A 20,712-nucleotide genomic window follows, 5' to 3' on the forward strand; every position below is an offset into this window, starting at 1 on the left:
ATATATATACTGTGTATATATATATATATATATATATATATATATATCGGCTGCTTGATTGATTATATTGTTGCAAAATATATTATCATTCTGCTCTAATCTGCTAAATGTGACTGTAAGGCATTAACATATTAAGATATGAATGTGATTGTCTGTGAAGCTGCTTTGAAACAATGTGTATTGTGAAAATGGCTGTGTAAATACATTTGACTTGACATATAGTAAGTCAAAACCTGAGAACTGATTCTCTTACTTTGACCACATTCTCTCTACAATCCTTCGACGTTTCCTCCTTATGGACATCAGGGTCCTGTGCGGTCTTCCCATCCACATTCTCCTGGCTTTGTATTTTCTCCAGCAGGGAGGCTCTGTCTGCGAGGAGGTACGCCACCTGTTCACTCAGGCTGATGGGAATAATATCAGCCAGACCTTCCTGAAGTAACATCTCCGAGATCTCACTCCTCTGTGCCTCTGTATGCATCAATTCAAATATCATGAGTGGCGAAGAGCTAGTCTGATAGAGGACAGAACAGACAGAAACGCACCTTGTTGTCGGTGGATGTCATCCAGAGAAGCATGGAGCGTTTTGTTTTCTTGCTCGAGATGTAAAGCCACAGAGTCTCGGGTCTTTGTGAGACTCTTAATTTGATTAACATATTGCTGAACCTGACAACATACAGACAACGTAAAATAACAAGACTGCGAGTTCCCTTTTTTTCTAAAAAATAAAACATCTATTGTGTTCCACAGTCAAAAAGGCACTCATATGGATCTGAAACAAAATGCAGGGGACCAAACGATGAGTCTCCAGGGTTTTTTTTCTTTGGCCGTACTCACCTTTTCAATCTCAGCAACACGTTCCTTCTGCAGATCTTGTATCTGCTGGTTGAGGGATCTCACGGTACTTTCACTGCTCCTGTAAAGCTGCCACAGCAGAGACAGACGCTCATTGCTGGAGGCCGAGGAGTCCAGCCCTTCCTCCTGCAGCCGCTGATCCATGTCCTGCAACATCTGTCCATCCCAAACAGATAAGGAGATCAACATACAGATGTATATAGATCTATCTATCTCTCTATCTAGTTAGCTAGATATCTATCTATCTTAAGGTTTGGTGTCTTTTAGATGTTGTTTACACTAAACACGTGATCTGCTCATGTTGTTTAAACATCTTTTGACAGCTGTTGTTGCAGATCGGTGGCGCACATGCGCACATCCCTTTTTTCCCTTGAAACGACTTAGCGGTTTTCCAGCATGAAAACATTCCAACTTTCTGTTACTTTTGCTTTTCAGCAAAATGAATAAAGCGAATAACGCAGAGAATAGTACGAGGTATATGCCTATAACTTGAGATGGATGTTTACCACTCGGATCGTGATGTGTTTATTACCTATAAAGAACAGTAAATTAAACGATTTGCCACGTAAAGTTCTTTAACAAACACTCTTACCTGTGCTGTGCACATCTCTTCACGTTATTCAGAACCATTTAATTACTTATTGTTGTTAGTTATTGCTTTGAAAGTGAAAATTCCGCGAAACGCACACACGTTGCCGATTATCCAAACTTTGCTGCGGCGACTTCAATCGAACCGTTTTTCTTTCATGTCACTGTCGCGTTCTAACGGAACTCCTTAACTTTCACCGTCGCCTAGAAACGGATGTTATAATGTATCACCTTCAGTATTTTTCAGCATTTGCTTGAAATTCACGTTCATCAGCGTACAAGGCTGTGTGTGTGTGTGTGTGTGTGTGTGGGGGACGTCCTGCAAAAGAACCCCACAAACCCCGTAATAGGAAACGCGGTTCCATAACAAGTAGCCTGTTAAGGTTCATTACACGAAACGGGCGCCTTTTGCACTTTGAAAAAGTGATTTTAAGTACATTTCTTAAAGGTTTTAAACATTCCATCAAACTTGATAAAGCATTATTTAATATTCACGAGGGACACCCTTTTCATGCAATGACCCAGATAAGAGCACATACATGTAAAATACTGAATTAAACTAGCTTCTTTCGATCCCCTTCCTCATACATCAAATTCACACATTGAAACTAAGCATTCGAATGAACAGAACTAGATAAAAAGTTTATTTTGGTAAGCGGAAAGATTCATTTTTGGAACGGAAGATTAAATCACTTCACTGGGGATTTATGGGTGTAAACTGATGTTTCTCTGGGTGGTCTGTGTTTCCTCCCACCGGAAATGATTGTCCAGATTGCGCCATGTAGGAGTTTTCTAATTGCCTAAACTACAGCACCTGACTAACCATGAGCAGATATGAATATAATCATAAAACTGAAAAAATCCTTGAAGAGAGAATAACAGTTAAATAACAGTAAACATAGCATCTTATCTTATGTTTAGGCTTATATATATATACATATATATATATATAATTAATTATAATTTAATTATATATAATTTATTTAAAATATACATTTTAAAAATATATAATTAATATACATTTTATTTATTGCTGAATCTACCATATCAGAACATCAATGCATGGACTGTTGTGTAATTATGTAACAGACTCTCTCTGGGTTTGGGCGGACACAAACTCAAGCCCATTTTTAGTTTGTAGAAACTAACCCAGAGTTTTTCTGGAGCTGTGAAGGAAACTCCTCCTCTAACCGAGCCTGCATTCTTTCCTGGACCGTTTTCCCCCAAACGTGGGAGTCTGTGGAGAGAGTGAATGTGTGTGGAGAAGAGACCAGCTGAAGACAAGGAGAGCAACACAGAACTTCAGACCAAAGTTTTCAGAAGATCTGTTGGTACGAGTACACAAGGTAAGCAGCATTTTGACTTCTTCAACAACAAAGTATTTCCACTCCTAATAATATAAATAATCATTTTAGACAAGTTTACAGTTTTACAGCCATAGAAGAATCTTTAAAGTGCCTAAAAGTTCTTCAGAAAGCTATGGATGTACTGGTGCATGAAGAACCCAGACGGTCTTCATTTTTACTTTATTAATGTATGAGAGTGAGACTATAACGATATGCTACAGAACCTACAGAGTCACATCAAGAATAAAAAAACAACAACTAAAAAATGTCCATATGCAAAAAGTGCTGAACCTAAGAACCACTGAAGAACCTTTATTATTATTAAGAGTCAAACTATTTATGTTCTCCGAGATATTTGTCTGTTTGTTTAGTCATATATACATAATGAAAATCCTTAGAAACCGTAGATAGAAGTAGAAATAAGATGCAACCAAACAGACTATAAGATTATGTAATCATTCTCACAAAACTGTCCAAAATTTCTTAATTAACCTCATGTGATCATTAACCTCATGTCCGTTCTGCTGTCCTGTCTGAGACATTGCTGTAAGACCTATGTACTTTTATGAGCAGTGAGTACAGCTCAACTGTGTTTACAGAGTAAAGAGCATCTTGGTAAAGTCTTGAATGGCACACAGAGCGACTAAGGCGAAATAAGTGTCTGAATGTGTGCCAGGAAACACATAACGAGCAGCTCCTGCATGTAAACATGGAGAGGTGGGGGCCGATTTAATGAAAACCAGAGTTGGGGAATGTTGACTAAATACGTAATCTTACGGCCACCACAAAGGGCCTCTTGGTCTTTGGTTTGGAAAGAGATTCTCGCATGCCCTGTGAGTTATTTTCACTGCACTGTCGTGACCGAGAGGGTGTGGAATCTCGGGATCTGCTTGTGTCATTCCCAATCTTCCTTCCCGATCCAGATCCATCACACAGTCCTTATTTATGAATGGATGTTTTGTTGATTTCAACCAGAAGTCTCCATTCATCTTATGGACAGAAAAGTAATGGAAGGTTTGTGGTATAGCCATGTTTTGCGTCTTGGAAATGTGATGATGGAAAATCATCTAGCAGTGAGGTAAAAACTCATTTATAGGTATGATGCCAGTGAACAGCGCTTGAATCAAAGTTCACACGTAAGTCCAACATATTTTCCTGGAAAAGATGCTGTCAGCAAAAGGCATCATTTTGATGAAGTAAACATGAATATTTCTGGAGAGCCTCTGTACATTTGGAATCATATACAGTAGCGTTCAAAAGTTTTGGGGTCAGTAAGATTTTTTTAAAGGAATTAACAGTTTTATTCAGCAAGGATGCATTAAATTGATCAAAGGTGACAGTAAAGACACTTATAATGTTACAGAAGATTTTCATTTCAAATTAATGCTGTTTTTTCTATTCAGAGAATCCTGAAAAACAAAACATATCGCAGTTTATGGAACAGGAATATGAAGCAGCACAACTGTTTTCAACACTGATAATAATAATAAATGTTTCTTGAGCAGTAAATCAACATATTAGAATGATTTCTGAAGGATCATTTGACACTGAAGACTGGAGTAATGATGCTGAAAATTCAGATTTGCATTACAGGAATAAATGACATTTTAACATATATTCACATAGAAAACAGTTATTTGAAATGGATTTACGGTTTTTACTGTATGTTTCGATCAAATAAATGCAGCCTTGGTGAGCATTAAAGACTTAACATAACATAAAAAAAATAAAATGACCAGTCTCAAACTTTTGAACGGTATTGTGTGAATAGGATGTATATTCACATGAGATAGAAACAGGAGATCTGTGTCATTGTGTTCGTTTAGTTTCATTCAAATCTGGAGATCAGACACAAACTGCTGCTGTTTACACAGAGATCCTTAACGCCGGACACATCAGAGGCTTTTCAGACACACTGATTAAATCCCAAATGATTCCTTCGTTTTTCTTTGTGAGATGAAAGTTCTCAACCAGAACCTTTTATTCTGCATGCAGGATCCACCAAAATGGCGTTCCTCTTGATGTTTGTGACTGTTCTGCATTTGGTCACCCTGGCCATGCTTTTCATTGCCACCATTGAGAAGGTTAGTCGTAATTCACTTGCACAATCACTGCTGTAAAATGTATCTTGCCTATAGCTATTACAATAAAGAAACATCTGCCCCATGAGCAAATGCATGGAGTTCAGAGGTCATGCATGTTTGTCTAACAAAATATGTTCAAAATTGTAGGCTAAATTCTAAATATTTACTACAGTAAATATGTTTTAATGTATACTGTAGTGTAAATAATTGGAGATCAGGTGAAACAGAATTTTTACAAACTGAAATTTGAGAGTTCACATTTTAAAAAGCATCTTCATTACATACTTCTAAGTTAGCATATTTGTTTGTAATTTATTTTTTCATTTATATATTTTTCATGTTTTATTATACACTTTTCTTTAATTATACACTTTTATTATTGTGTTTTATTGTTGTTTTTGTACTGACCTGTGAAGCTTCTTATGTTTTTTAATTTTTTATGTCTTCTTATTCAGTTTTATTTTTATATGATTCAACTTATTATTATTATTACAACTTATTATTAATACTTTTTTTTCTAGTCCTGGTGGTCTTGGGGAGGCATAGAGAACACAGATCTCTGGTATAAGTGCATCTATGAAAACACCACAGAAACCTGGTTATGTGCTTCTGTCAGCGAGAGCGGTGGGTAACTTACACTCATAAACAGATTTTAAATAATCTATGGATTATTATAATCACTGGATTTAATTATGACAATCCATGAGAACTGGTGGGTGTTCATAAAACTGCTCATTTTTTGCTGATTTGCAAAAAAGGCCTAATATTACCTAATTTGATGATGCTGATTTAAAAAATATCAATACATTTTTTTTTTTTTTCAAATTATTTATATGTATCAGCTTTAATGCATTTGCCAGATTAACAAAAAGAAGAATTCAAAATTTAATCACAAAAAGAAGAATTCAAAATTACAATCTGCAAAGAAGTGGAAAAAGCTGAAATCAGGATTAGGCATAAAATAAATTCTTCAGAATCATTCATACATGTGAAAATCTTATTAGAATTGAACAAATAGTTGTAATCTGGCTCGGATGAAGACAGGAATCATGTCTTTATGGCAGTTTTTCTGCTGATTAAGTGACAATACAAGACGACTTCACCTTACAAATGGTTGTAAATGCAAAAATGCTATGAAATGCATCATATTTTGTGAGAAAGTGTAACGTGTTTAGCAAAACAGGCACTATTTTTTGGAATCTGCACCCGAAATTAGTACAAAACAAGGATTGGATTTCTTTCAGGCAAATATGATGCAGACTATAACCATTTGTTGAAAGTAAGTAACTCTTTGTATTTGTGTGTGATTTTCTCTCTCAGAATGGCTGCAGTCGGTCCAGGCCCTCATGATCTTGTCTGTGGTGCTCTCTTCCATCTCCTTCATGGTGTTCCTCGGACAGCTCTTCACCATGTCCAAAGGAGGACTTTTCTACTTCACTGGCCTGTGTCAACTATTTGCAGGTATATAAACTATAATCTTGTATTTATTTATTTATTTGGGTATGTAGGTAGGCAGAAAGTTCATAGCATAATCTCACTCCCTATCCAACACCATATGTGCTGCCCCCTTGTGGTCACTTTTTATTCTCATCCCATTCGCTCCGTTCACACTCACAGGTTTCGCAGCGTTTGTGGCTGTTCTTATCTACACCTTTCAAAGGAGGGAGATTCTTCAAGATGCTCGTGCACTGGAAATTGGTCGTTTCGGCTACTGTTACATTCTAGCGTGGGTGTGCGTGCCCCTTTTACTCGTCAGTGGAGCACTTTATGTGCATCTGCGCAAACGGGCCTGATTTTCTGCTTGACACCACACATGTACTTTAGTAGTTTAGTCTGCTGTGAGATTATACCATATATGCTTATGGCTGTTTTTAGGCAAGCCAGTTTATGATATGGCTTATTGTTATTTATTATTATCATAACAGTTTTGTAGGAACCAACTCCCAACACCTGCTTTGCTGCTTTAGTGGAGTTGCAACAAAACTTGCTGTATTTTCCCATAGTGGGGAAACTGCTGTTCTAAGTTTGATGCTGACAATCAAGTGGGATTTTGATGCAAAATGCTTGTTAAAAGAAAAAAGAAAATTTGCTGAAAATTTACTCACCCACAGGATATCCAAGGCATACCTGAGTTCATCTGAACAGATTTGGAGAAATGTAGCATTGCATCACTTGCTGACCAATGGATCCTCTGCAGTGAATGGGTGCCGTCAGAATGAGAGTCCAAACAGCTGATAAAAACATCACAATAATCCACAAGTGATCCACACCACTCCAGTCCATCAGTTAATGTCTTGTGAAGCAAAAAGTTGTGAAACAAATCCATCAAGACGTTTTTAACTTTAAACTGTTGCTTATGGCTAAAATACGAGTCCTCTATCCATAAAGTTGCACAGATCAAGCATCGTTTACAAGCCAAAACAGCTCTAAACAAATATTTGGGCTGATTTTGACATGAGAGGACAACAGGGGATGGACTATTTCACTGGAAGGAGTGTTATTATGGATTATGGATGGATATTTTGTCCAGAAGTAATGTTTTTGAATGTAAAAACCATGCAAACGTCATAAGTGGACCTCAGACAACAGTATAGGTACAGTATTCAAAATAGTTTAAAATTAAAATGCCCTAAATATGGTTACAAGATGTTACCTGATGGACTGGAGTGGTGTGGATTACTTGTGGATTATTGTGATGTTTTTATCAGCTGTTTGGACTCTCATTCTGACGGCACCCATTCACTGCAGAGGATCCACTGCTGAGCAAGTGATGCAGTGCTACATTTCTCCAAATCTGTTCACATGAAGAAAACAAATTTTCAGCTAATTTTCATTTTTGGGTGAACTGTTACTTTATGCTTTAAAAAAAAAAAAAACTGGAGTGTAAAAAAACTCCCAAAACTGGAAACTTTAAACCCGTCCTTTTTCCTCAATATTGAATATGTGCACGTGTCTTTGTATTATTATGATTTTATGTATGCAAACTCTATAAATAAAATATTTTAATGATGACAACAGTAGTTATGATGTTTTAGGTTAGAGTAAACTTCTCTAAGAAAAATATTTCAGTGCAACTATGAATAAACAGAAAAGAACAATCGTACCACAAAAATGCTGCAGCTCAAATAGGATCAACAAGTGTCCACTAGGAACTGGTCTGGTATCGAGTGAGTCATGGTGCTCTTTAAGTGGTTTACATAGTAATGAGATTAAATCAGTAAAAACAGTTGTTACTTACTAACAATCTGAACAGCTAATTTAAATACTTTAAATATTCAATTCAAACTGCTCTAATAAATTTGTATCATCGACGGTTTGGTTGACTTATTAGCATGACAACATCCCATTGTACCATGCATTCTCTGCTTTTAAAAGCACTGTTGATTCTGTCCAGGTACAAAATAAACATCAGCATGACAGATAGACAGGGTGATTAAAGAGGAATGTGTGCATTAATGAGTTGCATGGAATTCCAGTTACTTGTACATGCAGAACCCAAAGGTGAGCTCAGCATACTTTCTTCAGTGGATTAAAACACTCATACACACAGGTAGCTCCTCTGCACGTGTCTAAGGACAATCTCATGTCCACGCAGATCGAGGTGTTTGACATGAAAAGAGACCACTAGGCAGGTGTTGAGTTCCAGCCTTGCCCCCTTTTGACTATAGCTGGGAGGGAAGGATGGTCTCAATCTCTGCTTCCCGGAGAAGACTGGCTCGGCTGGTCGAACCAGTCACGATAGCGAGGCCGTGACAGAGACGTGTTTACTAAAGACACAATAAGGTCAGAGATCTAATATCAGCCTTATAATGCGAGAGGAAGTGGGCCGAGGGAGACCAGAACACGTTTTAGGGATGGTTTGCTGATGTTTTTCTGACTCAAGAAGCGGATTTGGGCGAAAGCTAAAAATGGGCAGATTGCAGTGATGACTAGTTGCTCACATTGGCTGGTGACGGGGAGTAATTTAACACCAGACAGAGAGAGGCCATTTAGAATGGGAGGAGATAGCAGCGATATGTCAGAACTTGACGGAAAGAGTCAATGGACTGAGGGTGTGTGAGTGAGACAGACGGCCACAGACGGGTAAGTCAAAACTTTTAGTACATAATCTCTTCTTGTGAATTATTACCATAAAACAGATAGATTAAAATAGATTTTGACATCAAATAAGTAAAAAGAAGAACACTTAAGCACACTTTTAAAAAAAGCAATTGTCACTTAAGTGCGAAGTGAGTGTAAAGTTCTCGGACACTTAATTGCATGTTATTTGCATTTAAATGAAGATGTATAATATTTTAAATGTTTTTATATAAATTTAAACTATTATACATCTTCATTTAATTGCAGATAATTAATAAATGCAGTCAAGCGTCCGAAAACATTACACTCAGTTCACACTTAAGTAATTCACACTGAAGTATATTCTTGAAAAGTTAAAGACAACAGAAGTAATCATGAAATTACATATAAAGAAGTCTTAAGTGGGTCAAAAGCACTTTAACGTTCAGCCAGTTGCATTAATTGGCTGAACTTTAGAATGCTTTTGACCCACTTAATGCATATTTAAATGATTACTTGTTGTCTTTTGAAATATGGTTAACGTGTACTGCAGAATGTACTGACAATAATTTGTGGTAAACTGAAATATACTTAAATATAATTTCTATTAAAGCTTGTATGTCATGCATTTAATTACACATTTGTAATGATGATGTTGCACAATATATTAACTTTAAAAGTAATATTGAATAACACACCAAACTTCCTGAAATCTCTTCAAGCACACTTAAATGGCCTTTTATTTTATTAATATTATATTGCCCGCAAGTACAGTTGAGTTTTGAGGTACACTACAAGTGCACATTCAATACAATTAAGCACACCTCTTTTTTCACAAGTGTGTTGACCAAATCAAATGAAAAACTCTAATTGTTGTTGTTTCCCCTCAAGTCTGTATTCCAGGACATTTCAAAGTTCTCCAAATCTTCAAGGGACTAGGGAAATGTTTCTACCATGGAGTATTCTCCTTTTTTGTTGATTCTTGGTGTTTAAAAAGAGTTCAATATCTTCAACACATGAAGAAGAACCTCAACTATTGAATAATTCACCAACCTCCAGATGCCGGTTATTGTTTACATATCAACATGTAATTTTCCTCGGTCATTTTCCTTGTAGAAGAAGGATATCTCCAACCATCGTCGGACTCCAATCATGTCAAACTCTCACGAGCAGAGCCTCAACGAGAACATCGTCTTCGCTCCATTGACAGAGTCCAGTCCGGGCTTCTTGCACTGCGAGGAAGAGCGCTATTGTGTGGAAAGCCTGGTGAGCTCCGGTGCTGAGGCTTTCTTCTCCAAACTCCACGAAGAACAAATCAGATCGTTCCTGTCCCCCGGTGAGGTGAACCAGATTTCCAGCTGGGCCGAGGACTATCATCAAAGTGATGCAATCCAGGAAGATGGAAATGGCGAGGTGGACGTTGGTTCTGATGGGGAGGATTTCTCTGGACATTATTTTCCCACTGAGTCCGACACTCCAGCTCCATGCTTGGAACTGGGATGGCCGGAAAGGACCATCTGGATGGACATGGGACAGATTCACGTCTACACCAACCCTCCTGCAGAACAGGTGCCCTCTATTCGGGAAGTCCTCAGGAGACACCTACAAGGAGCCACTAAGGTAAAACCAGATCCTTGAAGCTAAAAAAAGAGGTTGAGCTTAAAGGTGGGGTAAGCGATTTCTGGTAGCCAATGTTGACATTGAAATCACCAAAAACAAACACGCCCCTACCCAAAAGGGTCTCGCCCCTATTTTGATAGCTCCGCCCCACACATACGTACGCAACCCAAACAAATCAAAACCAATGTTACACTGTGTATACACCGGACGCGGTGCGACAAAATACTATAGAACTCATTATAATCAGTGATGCTGTCTACACCATAGATATATATACATGTCTATGGTGTACACTGGATGCGGCGCGACACGACAAATCCCCGACAGAAAACTGCTGCTGCATTCTATTCATGATGTATTGACACAAATTTCAAAGGATTCTCCATGTCAGATACGAGTCACGACTAACCAATATTGAGTAGCCTACACATAATCGCGGATATGTTCTACATGTCTAAAGTATAAGCCTGTAGAAAGAATAAACCAGTCTCTCATTGATTTAGCTTAACACCTTTAAAATATAATCTGCATGCACGATAAAACCATACACTCTTAAAATCGATAGTACACAAAATATCTGTAAAAGTACTGATAACATATTAATGTGATGTTTTGGTTCATGTCTTACACAACTGTGCGTTGTTATTAAGTTTTAATATAAAAGATAATAGTCTGTTAACAATTTAGATTCTTTTATTATGAAATCACACAAAGAACCACAGAAGTACGTACTGTTTGTTAACACAGAATTAATTGAAGTAATACTATGTGCTCATTTAACTGCTTTATTTACAGTATGCTGAATATAAAAACTGTTAAAGAACATTAAAACATTTCAAACTTGTTAAACAACCACTTCAATACATTCCTCTTATGAAAACGCTTTATAAAACATATATCAAATACTATAAAACTCATATCTGTTAAGCGGTTCCGCAGACGTTTTCCTCTTTTGTTTTTTTATCCACCGTCTCTATCTTTCTGTCGCTCGGCTTGCTAATGTCCATCCTGTGCACTGAACTCTCTCTCCTCCACATCATGAGTAGACACGCCCCTTACTGCTGATTGGCTACAAGTTTGTTTTGCTAGTCGGCCCGAATCAGTTTTCTAAAGCGTTTTTGAAAAATCGCTTACCCCACCTTTAAGGGCCATTCACAACGATAACTATAACAATTAAAGATATAGTTTTCAAAATTGTTCTACATATAAAAGAATAGCAGATTCCACACCACAACTATAATGATAGCGGCACTGAGGAACGATATCCTTGGAATCACTTTCAAAACAAACAATATTTTTTTTCCAGCTGATAAACCTTGAAAACATTGACAGCCAATCAGAGTCTACCTCTGAGCTAGAGTTGGAGCATTTAACGTAGCAGGCGACAATAATAAACAATTCACATAGTTGGTATTGTAGTTATCTTCATGGTTATCATTTTTGGTGTGAATATGGGCCATTACACTGTAAATAATGATCATAATTTTAATGGTAAAAGACTGTACTGCTACAGTAACATTACAGTACAGTAATTGGTTAATGAAAGGGTGAAAAACTGTAATGGTAAATTTTATTTTTGTAAGTGGGAAAAAAAACAAGCCATCTTATAATTTACAGCGAAAAACCATAAATTGACATTCCCTGTCTTACACTTCACATTTGATGTTTTTTCATTGAAATAATTGTTTCTTAGTTTTCTAATTGGTTGTGTACATTTGGTGTTTTATGTTATGTCTTATGTTGTTAAATTAATGTTTATTGCTTTATTTATGTGTCATGTGTAACCAGGATGGTGTTTTATATTTGTGTGCAACTTTTATATACAATATATCTATATGCTATCTATATATTTCTATATACTGTATTAGTATTTGTTTTAGCTTGAGGAAAAGCTACTTGAGCTTTGATTCGTCGTGCAGTGTTTTTATGGTGGTGAAACAGATTTTAGTACTTCAGTAGGTTGGTATATTAACATTAAATTAGTTAATGAAATATAAATTTTTTTACTGTCAATTTAAGTTCAATCCATAAAACCTAAAGTGTTGCTACAGATTTTTTACAGTAATTTTCCACAACCACCACTTTGACGATTCATCTGCAGGAAGTCTGCTAGAACATTTCCAGTAAGCATAGTTTTTTGCATTTGTGTTGGGCAGCTGATCGCCGTGGTAACGGATAAATTGTCGGACAACGCTGTGATTGATGACCTCCAAAATGCTGCATCACGGGGAGTTCCTGTGTACATCATCCTCAACAAAAGATCAGTGGAAAAGAACTGCTTTTCACACCAGCTTCAACATCCGGTGAGTGGATATAGTAAGCTAAAACTAATTAAAAAAAAAAAAAAAATTAACTATTAAAAAAATTGTAATTTGAAACAAAAACTTTAACTGAAATTAAATAAAATCTATGAAAATTAAACTTATTTCAGCTAATTGCCACGACATAAAAATAAAGGTTCTAGAATAACCTTTTTTGGTTCCCCAAAGCACCTTTTAAGGAACAGTTCTTAAAAGACAGTTCCATTTTTTAGTGTGAAGAACATTTTAAAAATCTAAAGAACATTTTTTCACTATACAGAACATTTTGTAGAATAGAAATGTTCCATGGATGTTAGAAGTTCTTCTATAACCTTTATTTTTACATTTTTATTTCGTTTAACTTGATGTACTAACTAAAACTAAAACTGAAATAAAAATGTATAAAACATAGAAATATTTAGATGATTAAAAAAAATGACTAAAACACAACATTAACTCAAATTAAAATAGAAAAAAAGCAAATATATTCATAAAAACGAATAGTTTATCAATACTAAAATAACATATAATATAGCGATTAATGACTCGGTGTCCTACATGATTTTGTCCTGGTTTTCATGATAATATTTCAAGCCAGTTATGCAACTTTTAGACCACAAAACCTCCATGCACACCTTAACAGACTGAACTTTAGGCTGTTCCTCTGAACAAAAGACTCAGACACACCTTAGTGGATAACTCTGCATCTGTTAGCAAATGTTACTCTTCATCACAGAGTATATTTCTCTTTCTGTCTCTGTAAGTATGAATGAGAAGAACTCACAAAGCAGTGATCAACAGGTTCAGCCACATTCATCTGGTGCAGATGGTTGCCGTGCGGTTGGGGAATGTTTGGGTTTAAATCTCTCCACATCTCTGAAACTTAACAGGAACTGACCTTTAATTAAAAGTTTGGAATGCATTGGAAATCAACCGAACAATCAGTTGATCTGTGCACCGAAGAGAAAAGGTTCTGAAACATTTGATTTTGCAATGTTGTTCACGTGAATCTCTTCCACATATTCCAGAATATTATGGTGCGCGTTCTTGGAGGTAAAACGTACCTGACGCGTGACACTAAGATAGTCGTCGGAGAACTGAAGGACAACTTTGTGTTGGTGGATCTGGAGACGGTGATGTTTGGGAGCTACAGGTAAAGAACGGTTTCATAAAAGAGCCCATTAATCAGACAAGAAACGCATTAACTGCAGTTGAAGACTTGCTCAAGGGAACAAAGGTGGGAACATTCTGGGATTTGAACCAACTTTTGGCTTGCCAGCTCATACCTTTAAATACTATAAGCCACACCACCCCTACATTATACAGACAATTAGAGAAATTAACAATTTGTGGGAACAATTCGTTTGTCTCTTTCACAGGTGTTAAGGTACACTACTTTTAAACAATATATATATATATTTTGAAAGAAGTCTCAGGTTCACAGAGGCTGCCTTTATTTGATCAAAAATACAGTAAAACAGTAATGACTAATGACTGCTAGTTGACATGTTGCTGCAAAGTTCTTTATAGGTAGTAGAATGCCTAAAGTGGACTATCAAAATAAAGTGTTAGCCAATTTTAATTTAACGTTTTCTATTTGAATATATTTTAAAATGCAGTTTATTCCTGTGATGTCAAAGCTGAATTTTCACTCTAGTCTTCACTGTCACATGATCCTTCAGAAATCATTCTACATTTCCTATTATTATCAGTGTTAAAAACGTAAAAAAAAGAAAGTTCAGAAGAACAGCATTGATTTTAAATGGAAATCTTCTGTAACATTATAGCCTAAATGTATTTACTGCTAATCAAATGCATCCAAATGCACAAATATTCATTTCTTTAAAAAAAAATCTTATGGGCCCCAAAATTTTTAATGGTAGTGTAAATAAATAATGACTTATTCGCCTAAAATCGTTTACTTTCCATCATTTTGTTTGAAATCCATGTGATTCCACACAAACACAATGGATTCACACTGTCAAGCACCAAACGAACAAAGTAGCACTATAAAACTATCATAAATATAGTTTTTTTGTTTTTTTTTGCTTTGAGACCGACAACGAGATTGGAATGATTCTGAAAATATAAAAGTCCAAAAACGTCACATTCAAAGCAAGTCGTTGTCTGTTAAGAGACATGTGCATTATGAAACGCCATGTTTGAAATATGTAGAAGAATGAGTTTTGAATTCCGCACGAGTTTTATGATGATACTTAGTTGTTTTGTGGGAGTTGTCCATCTTCTAAATCCTTTATAATCTCTTGATTTGTTGTCTTTGTCTTGGTCAGTTTTAGCTGGACCGACGCTCACCTGCACCGTCAGCTCGTCACTGTTTTGAGCGGCCGGGCCGTTGAATCTTTCGATCAAGAGTTTCGGATCCTCTATGCTGCCTCGCTCCCAATCCCAGACGCGTGGAAAACTGGAAAACCAGCTACCGAGCCCAAAACATTTAACAAACTACAGCCACTGAACATTAATATCAACAAAGTTGAACTCAAAGAGTTCGTCTCCAGTCCTCCACCTCCACCTACCGACAACCCCCTGGACTGGGAGGCGATGGGGGTCATCCAGAGATTCCCGGACAGCCCTCTAACTCCACCTGATGCTGCTGAGGTGCCGTTTCATCATCGACAGCTCCTGGAACGGCGTCCGGGAAGATGGGAGCCTCCCTACAATGACTTTAACAGCAGACTTCTGCCTGGGTATCAAGAAGAAGTTAAGTAAGTAACTGCACACCTTGGACTTTATGTGACGGTCACTTTTGCCAACTTTCGCGAGACAAATAAAGCAACCGCAGCTTCAAAAACAAGCCCAAAACAAGCCCAATATTTTTTGATAATTTATTATCATCAATATTATTTATTATCAATTATTTATTACCAATAAATGAGCCCGCAACATATTAAACTGAAACTACCCTTTTATCTGAAAAGCAAAAACAAGTTATTTTACAAAAATCAGCAAACTGCAACAAAGCAGGAACAAAATTCATCTCCAGTCACCTGTGAGCAGAATAGGATTGGACAGATGGAAAAGGAGAAAAACACAAGAGCTTCAAAGGGGAGCTGTAACATAGCCACATATTTTTAGCCTACTAAAATATTGGCTATTCGAACAAAATCTACTCTTAATATTAGTATAGGCCTACTTGTTTATTTATATATTTTTTTTACAGCCCGTGATCATTAATACATTACAAAAACATTGTAAAAATTAGGCTACCTTATAAAGGAAAAAAGTCATCCCACTCCTCTACGTCTACTACTATCATCGCTTGGATTACAACGTCACGCGCCTTCTTTTTGAAGGTGATTTTTCTTCAATCCCTCATTGAAGAAAAAAAAGAAGGCGTGCGGAGGGGGCTGAATATTTGACAAATTAATCATCGCTTGGATTACAGCCTTCTTTTTGAACGTGATTTTTCTTCAATCCCTCGTTGAAGAAAAATCACCTTCAAAAAGAAGGCGCGTGCGGAGGGGGCGGAATATATGACAAATTACGCTACGGCACTTATATTTTTGCACTGATTGGCTATTAACTGTGAGCAGACAGAGTGTCAATCAATGCATTGGAGAACAGTGAACATAAATTAAAAGAAACGAAGTTGCTTGTCAGGTTTTCCTAACAAGCAACCATATTTTTTTCCCAAAAATCGCTAGTTTTATTTAAATATAGCTAAAATAGCTCCTTGTCACAAAAAATAAAAAAAAGTCGCAGCTACAATGAGAAAGTAGCTAAATTTGACGACAAAATCCCCAAATTGGCAACACTGAGTGTCAATCAATGCATTGGAGGATACAGTGAACATAAATGAAAAGAAACTAAGTTGCTTGTCAGGTTTTCCTAACAAGCAACCATATTTTTTTAAATAAACTCAAAAAACTGCAACCCGTGACCCGGGATTTTTTCACGCAACTTTACAAAAAAAGAAGCCCAAAGTCGCGTATAATACGCGGATTTGGCAACTCTGGTGACGGTTTCACGATTACTTAAAGGAAGAGTGCTCACAAAAATATGAGAAAACAACAACAACTACTACTAAACAACTAAAAATAACTGGTAACTATATATTAGCTTTGTGTAACAAAAAATGTAAATATAAAATTATTAATATTCTGCAAGCTGTGATAACGTCAAAGACCACAATCCTGAAGCTGCTTCCTGTTGTATTTCAGAATTAGGTCAAATATTCGCTCCAAAGGCATTTTCTGTACAAACTTTTTTTTTTTTACTCAGTCTTATCTCTTCACGTTTCAGGTTTAGTTCAATGTTTCTGTCTGATCTAAGGCATCCGGAATATCAAAGACCAAGGTCAGTATTTCTCAAAAGGCTTTTCATATAATCTCATGTACAGATGCATTGTTAGACTTGTTTGCGCTTAACATACTTGGTCTTTTTCTGTTCTAGGCGACATTACTCTCCAGGAGAAATGCACTGCAATGAGGTGGTGAGCAGGTAAATATTACAACCGCTCCAAAACAGACATTCAGAAAGACCAGTGGAGTGAAAGACCAACAGGTAGGCAAATATTTGGATAGATGTTAACAAAAGTTGTGCTAATCTCTTTCATCCAAAGGCCTCCTCTGCAGATTTCTGACAGAATCACGTATCCTCTACTGAATGCTGAAAGTGAGGAGAGGTTTCCGCTGTACACATCTCACGCCCACCGAATGGACATGGCATCAGAGGAAGAGCTGGGACCCGCTGTGAGACGAGAGCCTTACCAGAGGAGGGACAGAGCTTTAGGAGATACAAAGAACCCTGAAGGAACCACACAAGCTCATTTTAAGGTATATGCTGCTATACATTAACATATAACAAATGTTCAGCTCTAAATTTGATTGCATCAACCACATTCTGAGCTCTCATAAAATTGCCTATATATGCATGTCAATTAAATAATATGTTATGATATTATTATGCAATTGAATCTAAATAAATTCAATATTGATTAATTCAATTGATACTAAAGCAATAAAGCCTCAGTTCATGTGCTAAGCACGTGTTAAAATGATTGCAACAGAGTTACCAAAAAATACTGTTTATAAGTGTTTACATTTTGGCACATTCATAATTCAACCTACTGATGTTTCAAATACATTTAATAAAATGTTACAGACCTCAAACTTTTAAAAAGTTTATATATATATATATATATATATATGCACACACACAGAAAAAATTCTCAATTAAATAATTGCAACTTTAAGCAGCATTTGAACAGAAAAATTTGCATTAAATTACCAATAAAACTAGAAACAACCATAATTTATATAACTGACCTCACTGTGTAGAGATAAACAGCTAAATATTATATAAATATTTTGTGATATTATTTTGTATATTGCCACAAAAACATGCACTGCCGACATTACTGTCTAATACTATGTTAGCTTTACGTAACCAAAATGTAAAAATATATTAAATTATCATAAAAGTCATTATTCATCCAAGTAATTATTCATGACAATTTTAAACAACAATTAATATTTTAAACACCACCAATAAAATTAGAAACAACATATAAAAATGACCTTAAATGGTAGTGATAAGCAGCAGAATTTGACTAAATATTATATTATTTTGTATATGTAAGTAAGTATGTATAATGCAGAGCAGACATCACAGTCTAACACTAAATGTTAACTTTGTGTAAAATATTAAAAACTACTATTATAAAAGTCATTATTTAATTCTTTGGTAATTCTTTGGTATATATATATATATATATGTGTGTGTGTGTGTGTGTGTTGTTTTCTCTCACAGAAGCCGTCAGAACTGTCACGGAGCAAGACTTTCAGCACTTTGAGCGACATTCTTAAACGGGTCAATGCACGTGCGAGTTCCTCAGGACAGCAGAGGACAGACAACCAGGCGCCGGGCGTCAGCAAATCCACACTGGACCTCAATTTACAGCGTTCAGACACGCCATCAAACGCTCGAACCACCGTAAGTGAGATCAAGATTTCTCATTCATATGCATTTTATGTGGCAGCTTTTGGGAAGAAAGATAAACATACAATTAGCCCTAAAAGAGTCATAAAAACAGCCATGTTACCACTGATATTTCGGGCATATTTCAGACCATTATTAATGGAATGTGGTTATTTTGAATTGATTTCCATGAACCACATCTGTGGCATGTTGTCAGTTATAACTTATTCCTCAGTAAACAGAAAACATGTTTACAGTAAATACATGTACAACAGAAGCCTAGAAGAACAGTTTTCTAGATTTAAAATATACAACATCACACTGTCTCAAAAGTACACTAAAGTTTAGGGTCAGTAAGATTTTTTTTTTTGTTCTTTTTCTTTTTAAAGAAATTAATACTTGTATTCAATGAGGGTGAAATAATTTGATTACATTACAAAGTTGATTACAAAATTACATTAAATACTACACTGTTACATTGAAATAAATGTATTTAAATGTATCACAATTTCAAAAAATAAAATAAAATAAGCAGCACAATTGTTTTCAAGATTTATAATAATAAGAAATGTTTCTTGAGCAGCAAATCAGTATATTAGAATGATTTCTGAAGGATCATGTGACACTGAAGACTGGAGGAATGATGCTGAAAATTCAGCTTTGCATCTCAGGAATAAATTACATTTTAAAATATATTCAATTAGCAAACAGTTATTTTAAATTGTAATACAATATTGCTGTTTTTACTGTATTTTTGTTCAAATAAATGTTGAGCCAAAGAGACTTCTTTTTAAAAACTTAAAAACAAAAAAATTACCAGCCCCAACTTTTTGAATGGTAGTGTATAAAAACAACACATACATTTTAAATTAAACATTACATTACTGTGATCGTTTCTCAAAAACTCTTGCTATTGTAGAATTGGTCATGTACATTATTAAGGCAATACCATTAATTACACTGTTAATGCTTTCATCAGAAGTTCATCATCCTAGAATTTAATTTAAATGTAATATAAATCAAATTTAATTTCATTCAAAATGTTTACATTTTTTATTTTATTTTATTTTCCCACACTCAAAGTCATTAAGTGAGCCAGATGTTCCTTTAGAACCCTGAGAAATGACCCACTGCTATTGTCTTTCAGAACTGTGATAACCTGCCCTTGACTCCAGCTCTGGCACTTATGAAAAAGCGAAACGATGAGATTAAATCGGGACTGCTGAGGAGCATGCCCAGTGTGTTTGCACCGAGTTTCAGAACTCCCAAGTTTGGCCTGCAGAGGGAGACATGGAGGGCTCCTTTCAGAAGTCATAGAAGTGAGGAGGAGCACTGATGTTATGCAGGAAAGCCCAGGCAATGACATCACCAGTGTTACAATAATTCCCACATATTTAAATATGTAAATGTTACTGTAATAAACAGGGCTGCAGGTAAAAGGGGATTTTCCTGCTTACAGAAAATAAATATTCATCAGCAATGATGTTACACTTGAAAAATAAGACTTAATATATGCCTGATTTAAATGTGTTATTGGAAGATGTGATGGACTGTCACTGCATTTAAATGCCAGCTGTTTAAGACATACCTTCATTTGAACTACATTTATAAAATCGAATACCACAAAGAATTTTAGAGGCTGATTAATATATGCCTGATTTAAATGTGTTATTGAAAGATGTGATGGACTGTCACTGCATTTAAATGCCAGCTGTTTAAGACATACCTTCATTTGAACTACATTTATAAAATCGAATACCACAAAGAATTTTAGAGGCTGGCTCTTTCTCTATTCAAATATGATGTGTTTAAAGTCAATATGAAATTTTGTCCATCCATTGGTCGAAAAGGACAATTGTTTCAGAGGCGGAACACGTTATTAATTTAGATTTTTTTTTTCTTCTTTGAAATAATATGCACTGA

The 20,712-nt window shown here is 35.9% G+C and overlaps 3 protein-coding genes across 4 annotated transcripts in view; 2 read left to right on the plus strand and 1 right to left on the minus strand.

Annotated features, from left to right (window-relative positions):
- LOC107654411 (cingulin-like) overlaps positions 1–1,493 on the minus strand; it is a 15,801-nt gene extending 14,308 nt beyond the window's left edge. The window contains exons 1-4 of the mRNA XM_016441457.1: positions 1,448–1,493; positions 838–1,011; positions 546–666; positions 254–471 (exon numbers count right to left, since the gene is read on the minus strand). Coding sequence (XP_016296943.1) covers positions 254–471; positions 546–666; positions 838–1,011; positions 1,448–1,462 — 528 coding nt within the window. The 5' untranslated portion in view covers positions 1,463–1,493. The remainder of the gene's footprint in view (positions 1–253; positions 472–545; positions 667–837; positions 1,012–1,447) is intronic.
- A 1,202-nt stretch (positions 1,494–2,695) lies between these two features.
- Positions 2,696–7,056, plus strand: LOC107654412 (epithelial membrane protein 3-like). Its single transcript, XM_016441458.1, has 5 exons — positions 2,696–2,789; positions 4,785–4,873; positions 5,395–5,497; positions 6,194–6,334; positions 6,491–7,056. The coding sequence occupies exons 1-5, from the start codon at positions 2,696–2,698 to the stop codon at positions 6,664–6,666; spliced, it is 603 nt and encodes a 200-aa protein (XP_016296944.1). The 3' UTR covers positions 6,667–7,056.
- Positions 7,057–8,597: 1,541 nt separating this feature from the next.
- On the plus strand, positions 8,598–20,423 carry LOC107654433 (protein FAM83A-like). 2 transcript variants are annotated; one of them, XM_016441482.1, is made up of 10 exons: positions 8,598–8,956; positions 9,824–10,552; positions 12,709–12,855; positions 13,881–14,005; positions 15,144–15,575; positions 17,113–17,166; positions 17,263–17,310; positions 17,432–17,645; positions 18,622–18,804; positions 19,937–20,423. In XM_016441482.1, the coding sequence occupies exons 2-10, from the start codon at positions 10,085–10,087 to the stop codon at positions 20,123–20,125; spliced, it is 1,860 nt and encodes a 619-aa protein (XP_016296968.1). In that variant the 5' UTR covers positions 8,598–8,956; positions 9,824–10,084; the 3' UTR covers positions 20,126–20,423. The 2 variants fall into 2 exon arrangements, with proteins under 2 accessions (XP_016296968.1, XP_016296969.1); XM_016441483.1 differs by having other exon boundaries at positions 10,049–10,552.
- Positions 20,424–20,712: the final 289 nt, after the last annotated feature.

This window comes from Sinocyclocheilus anshuiensis, unplaced genomic scaffold, assembly GCF_001515605.1.
Source record: "Sinocyclocheilus anshuiensis isolate Anshui unplaced genomic scaffold, SAMN03320099.WGS_v1.1 scaffold527, whole genome shotgun sequence".
NCBI classification, from domain to species: domain Eukaryota; kingdom Metazoa; phylum Chordata; class Actinopteri; order Cypriniformes; family Cyprinidae; genus Sinocyclocheilus; species Sinocyclocheilus anshuiensis.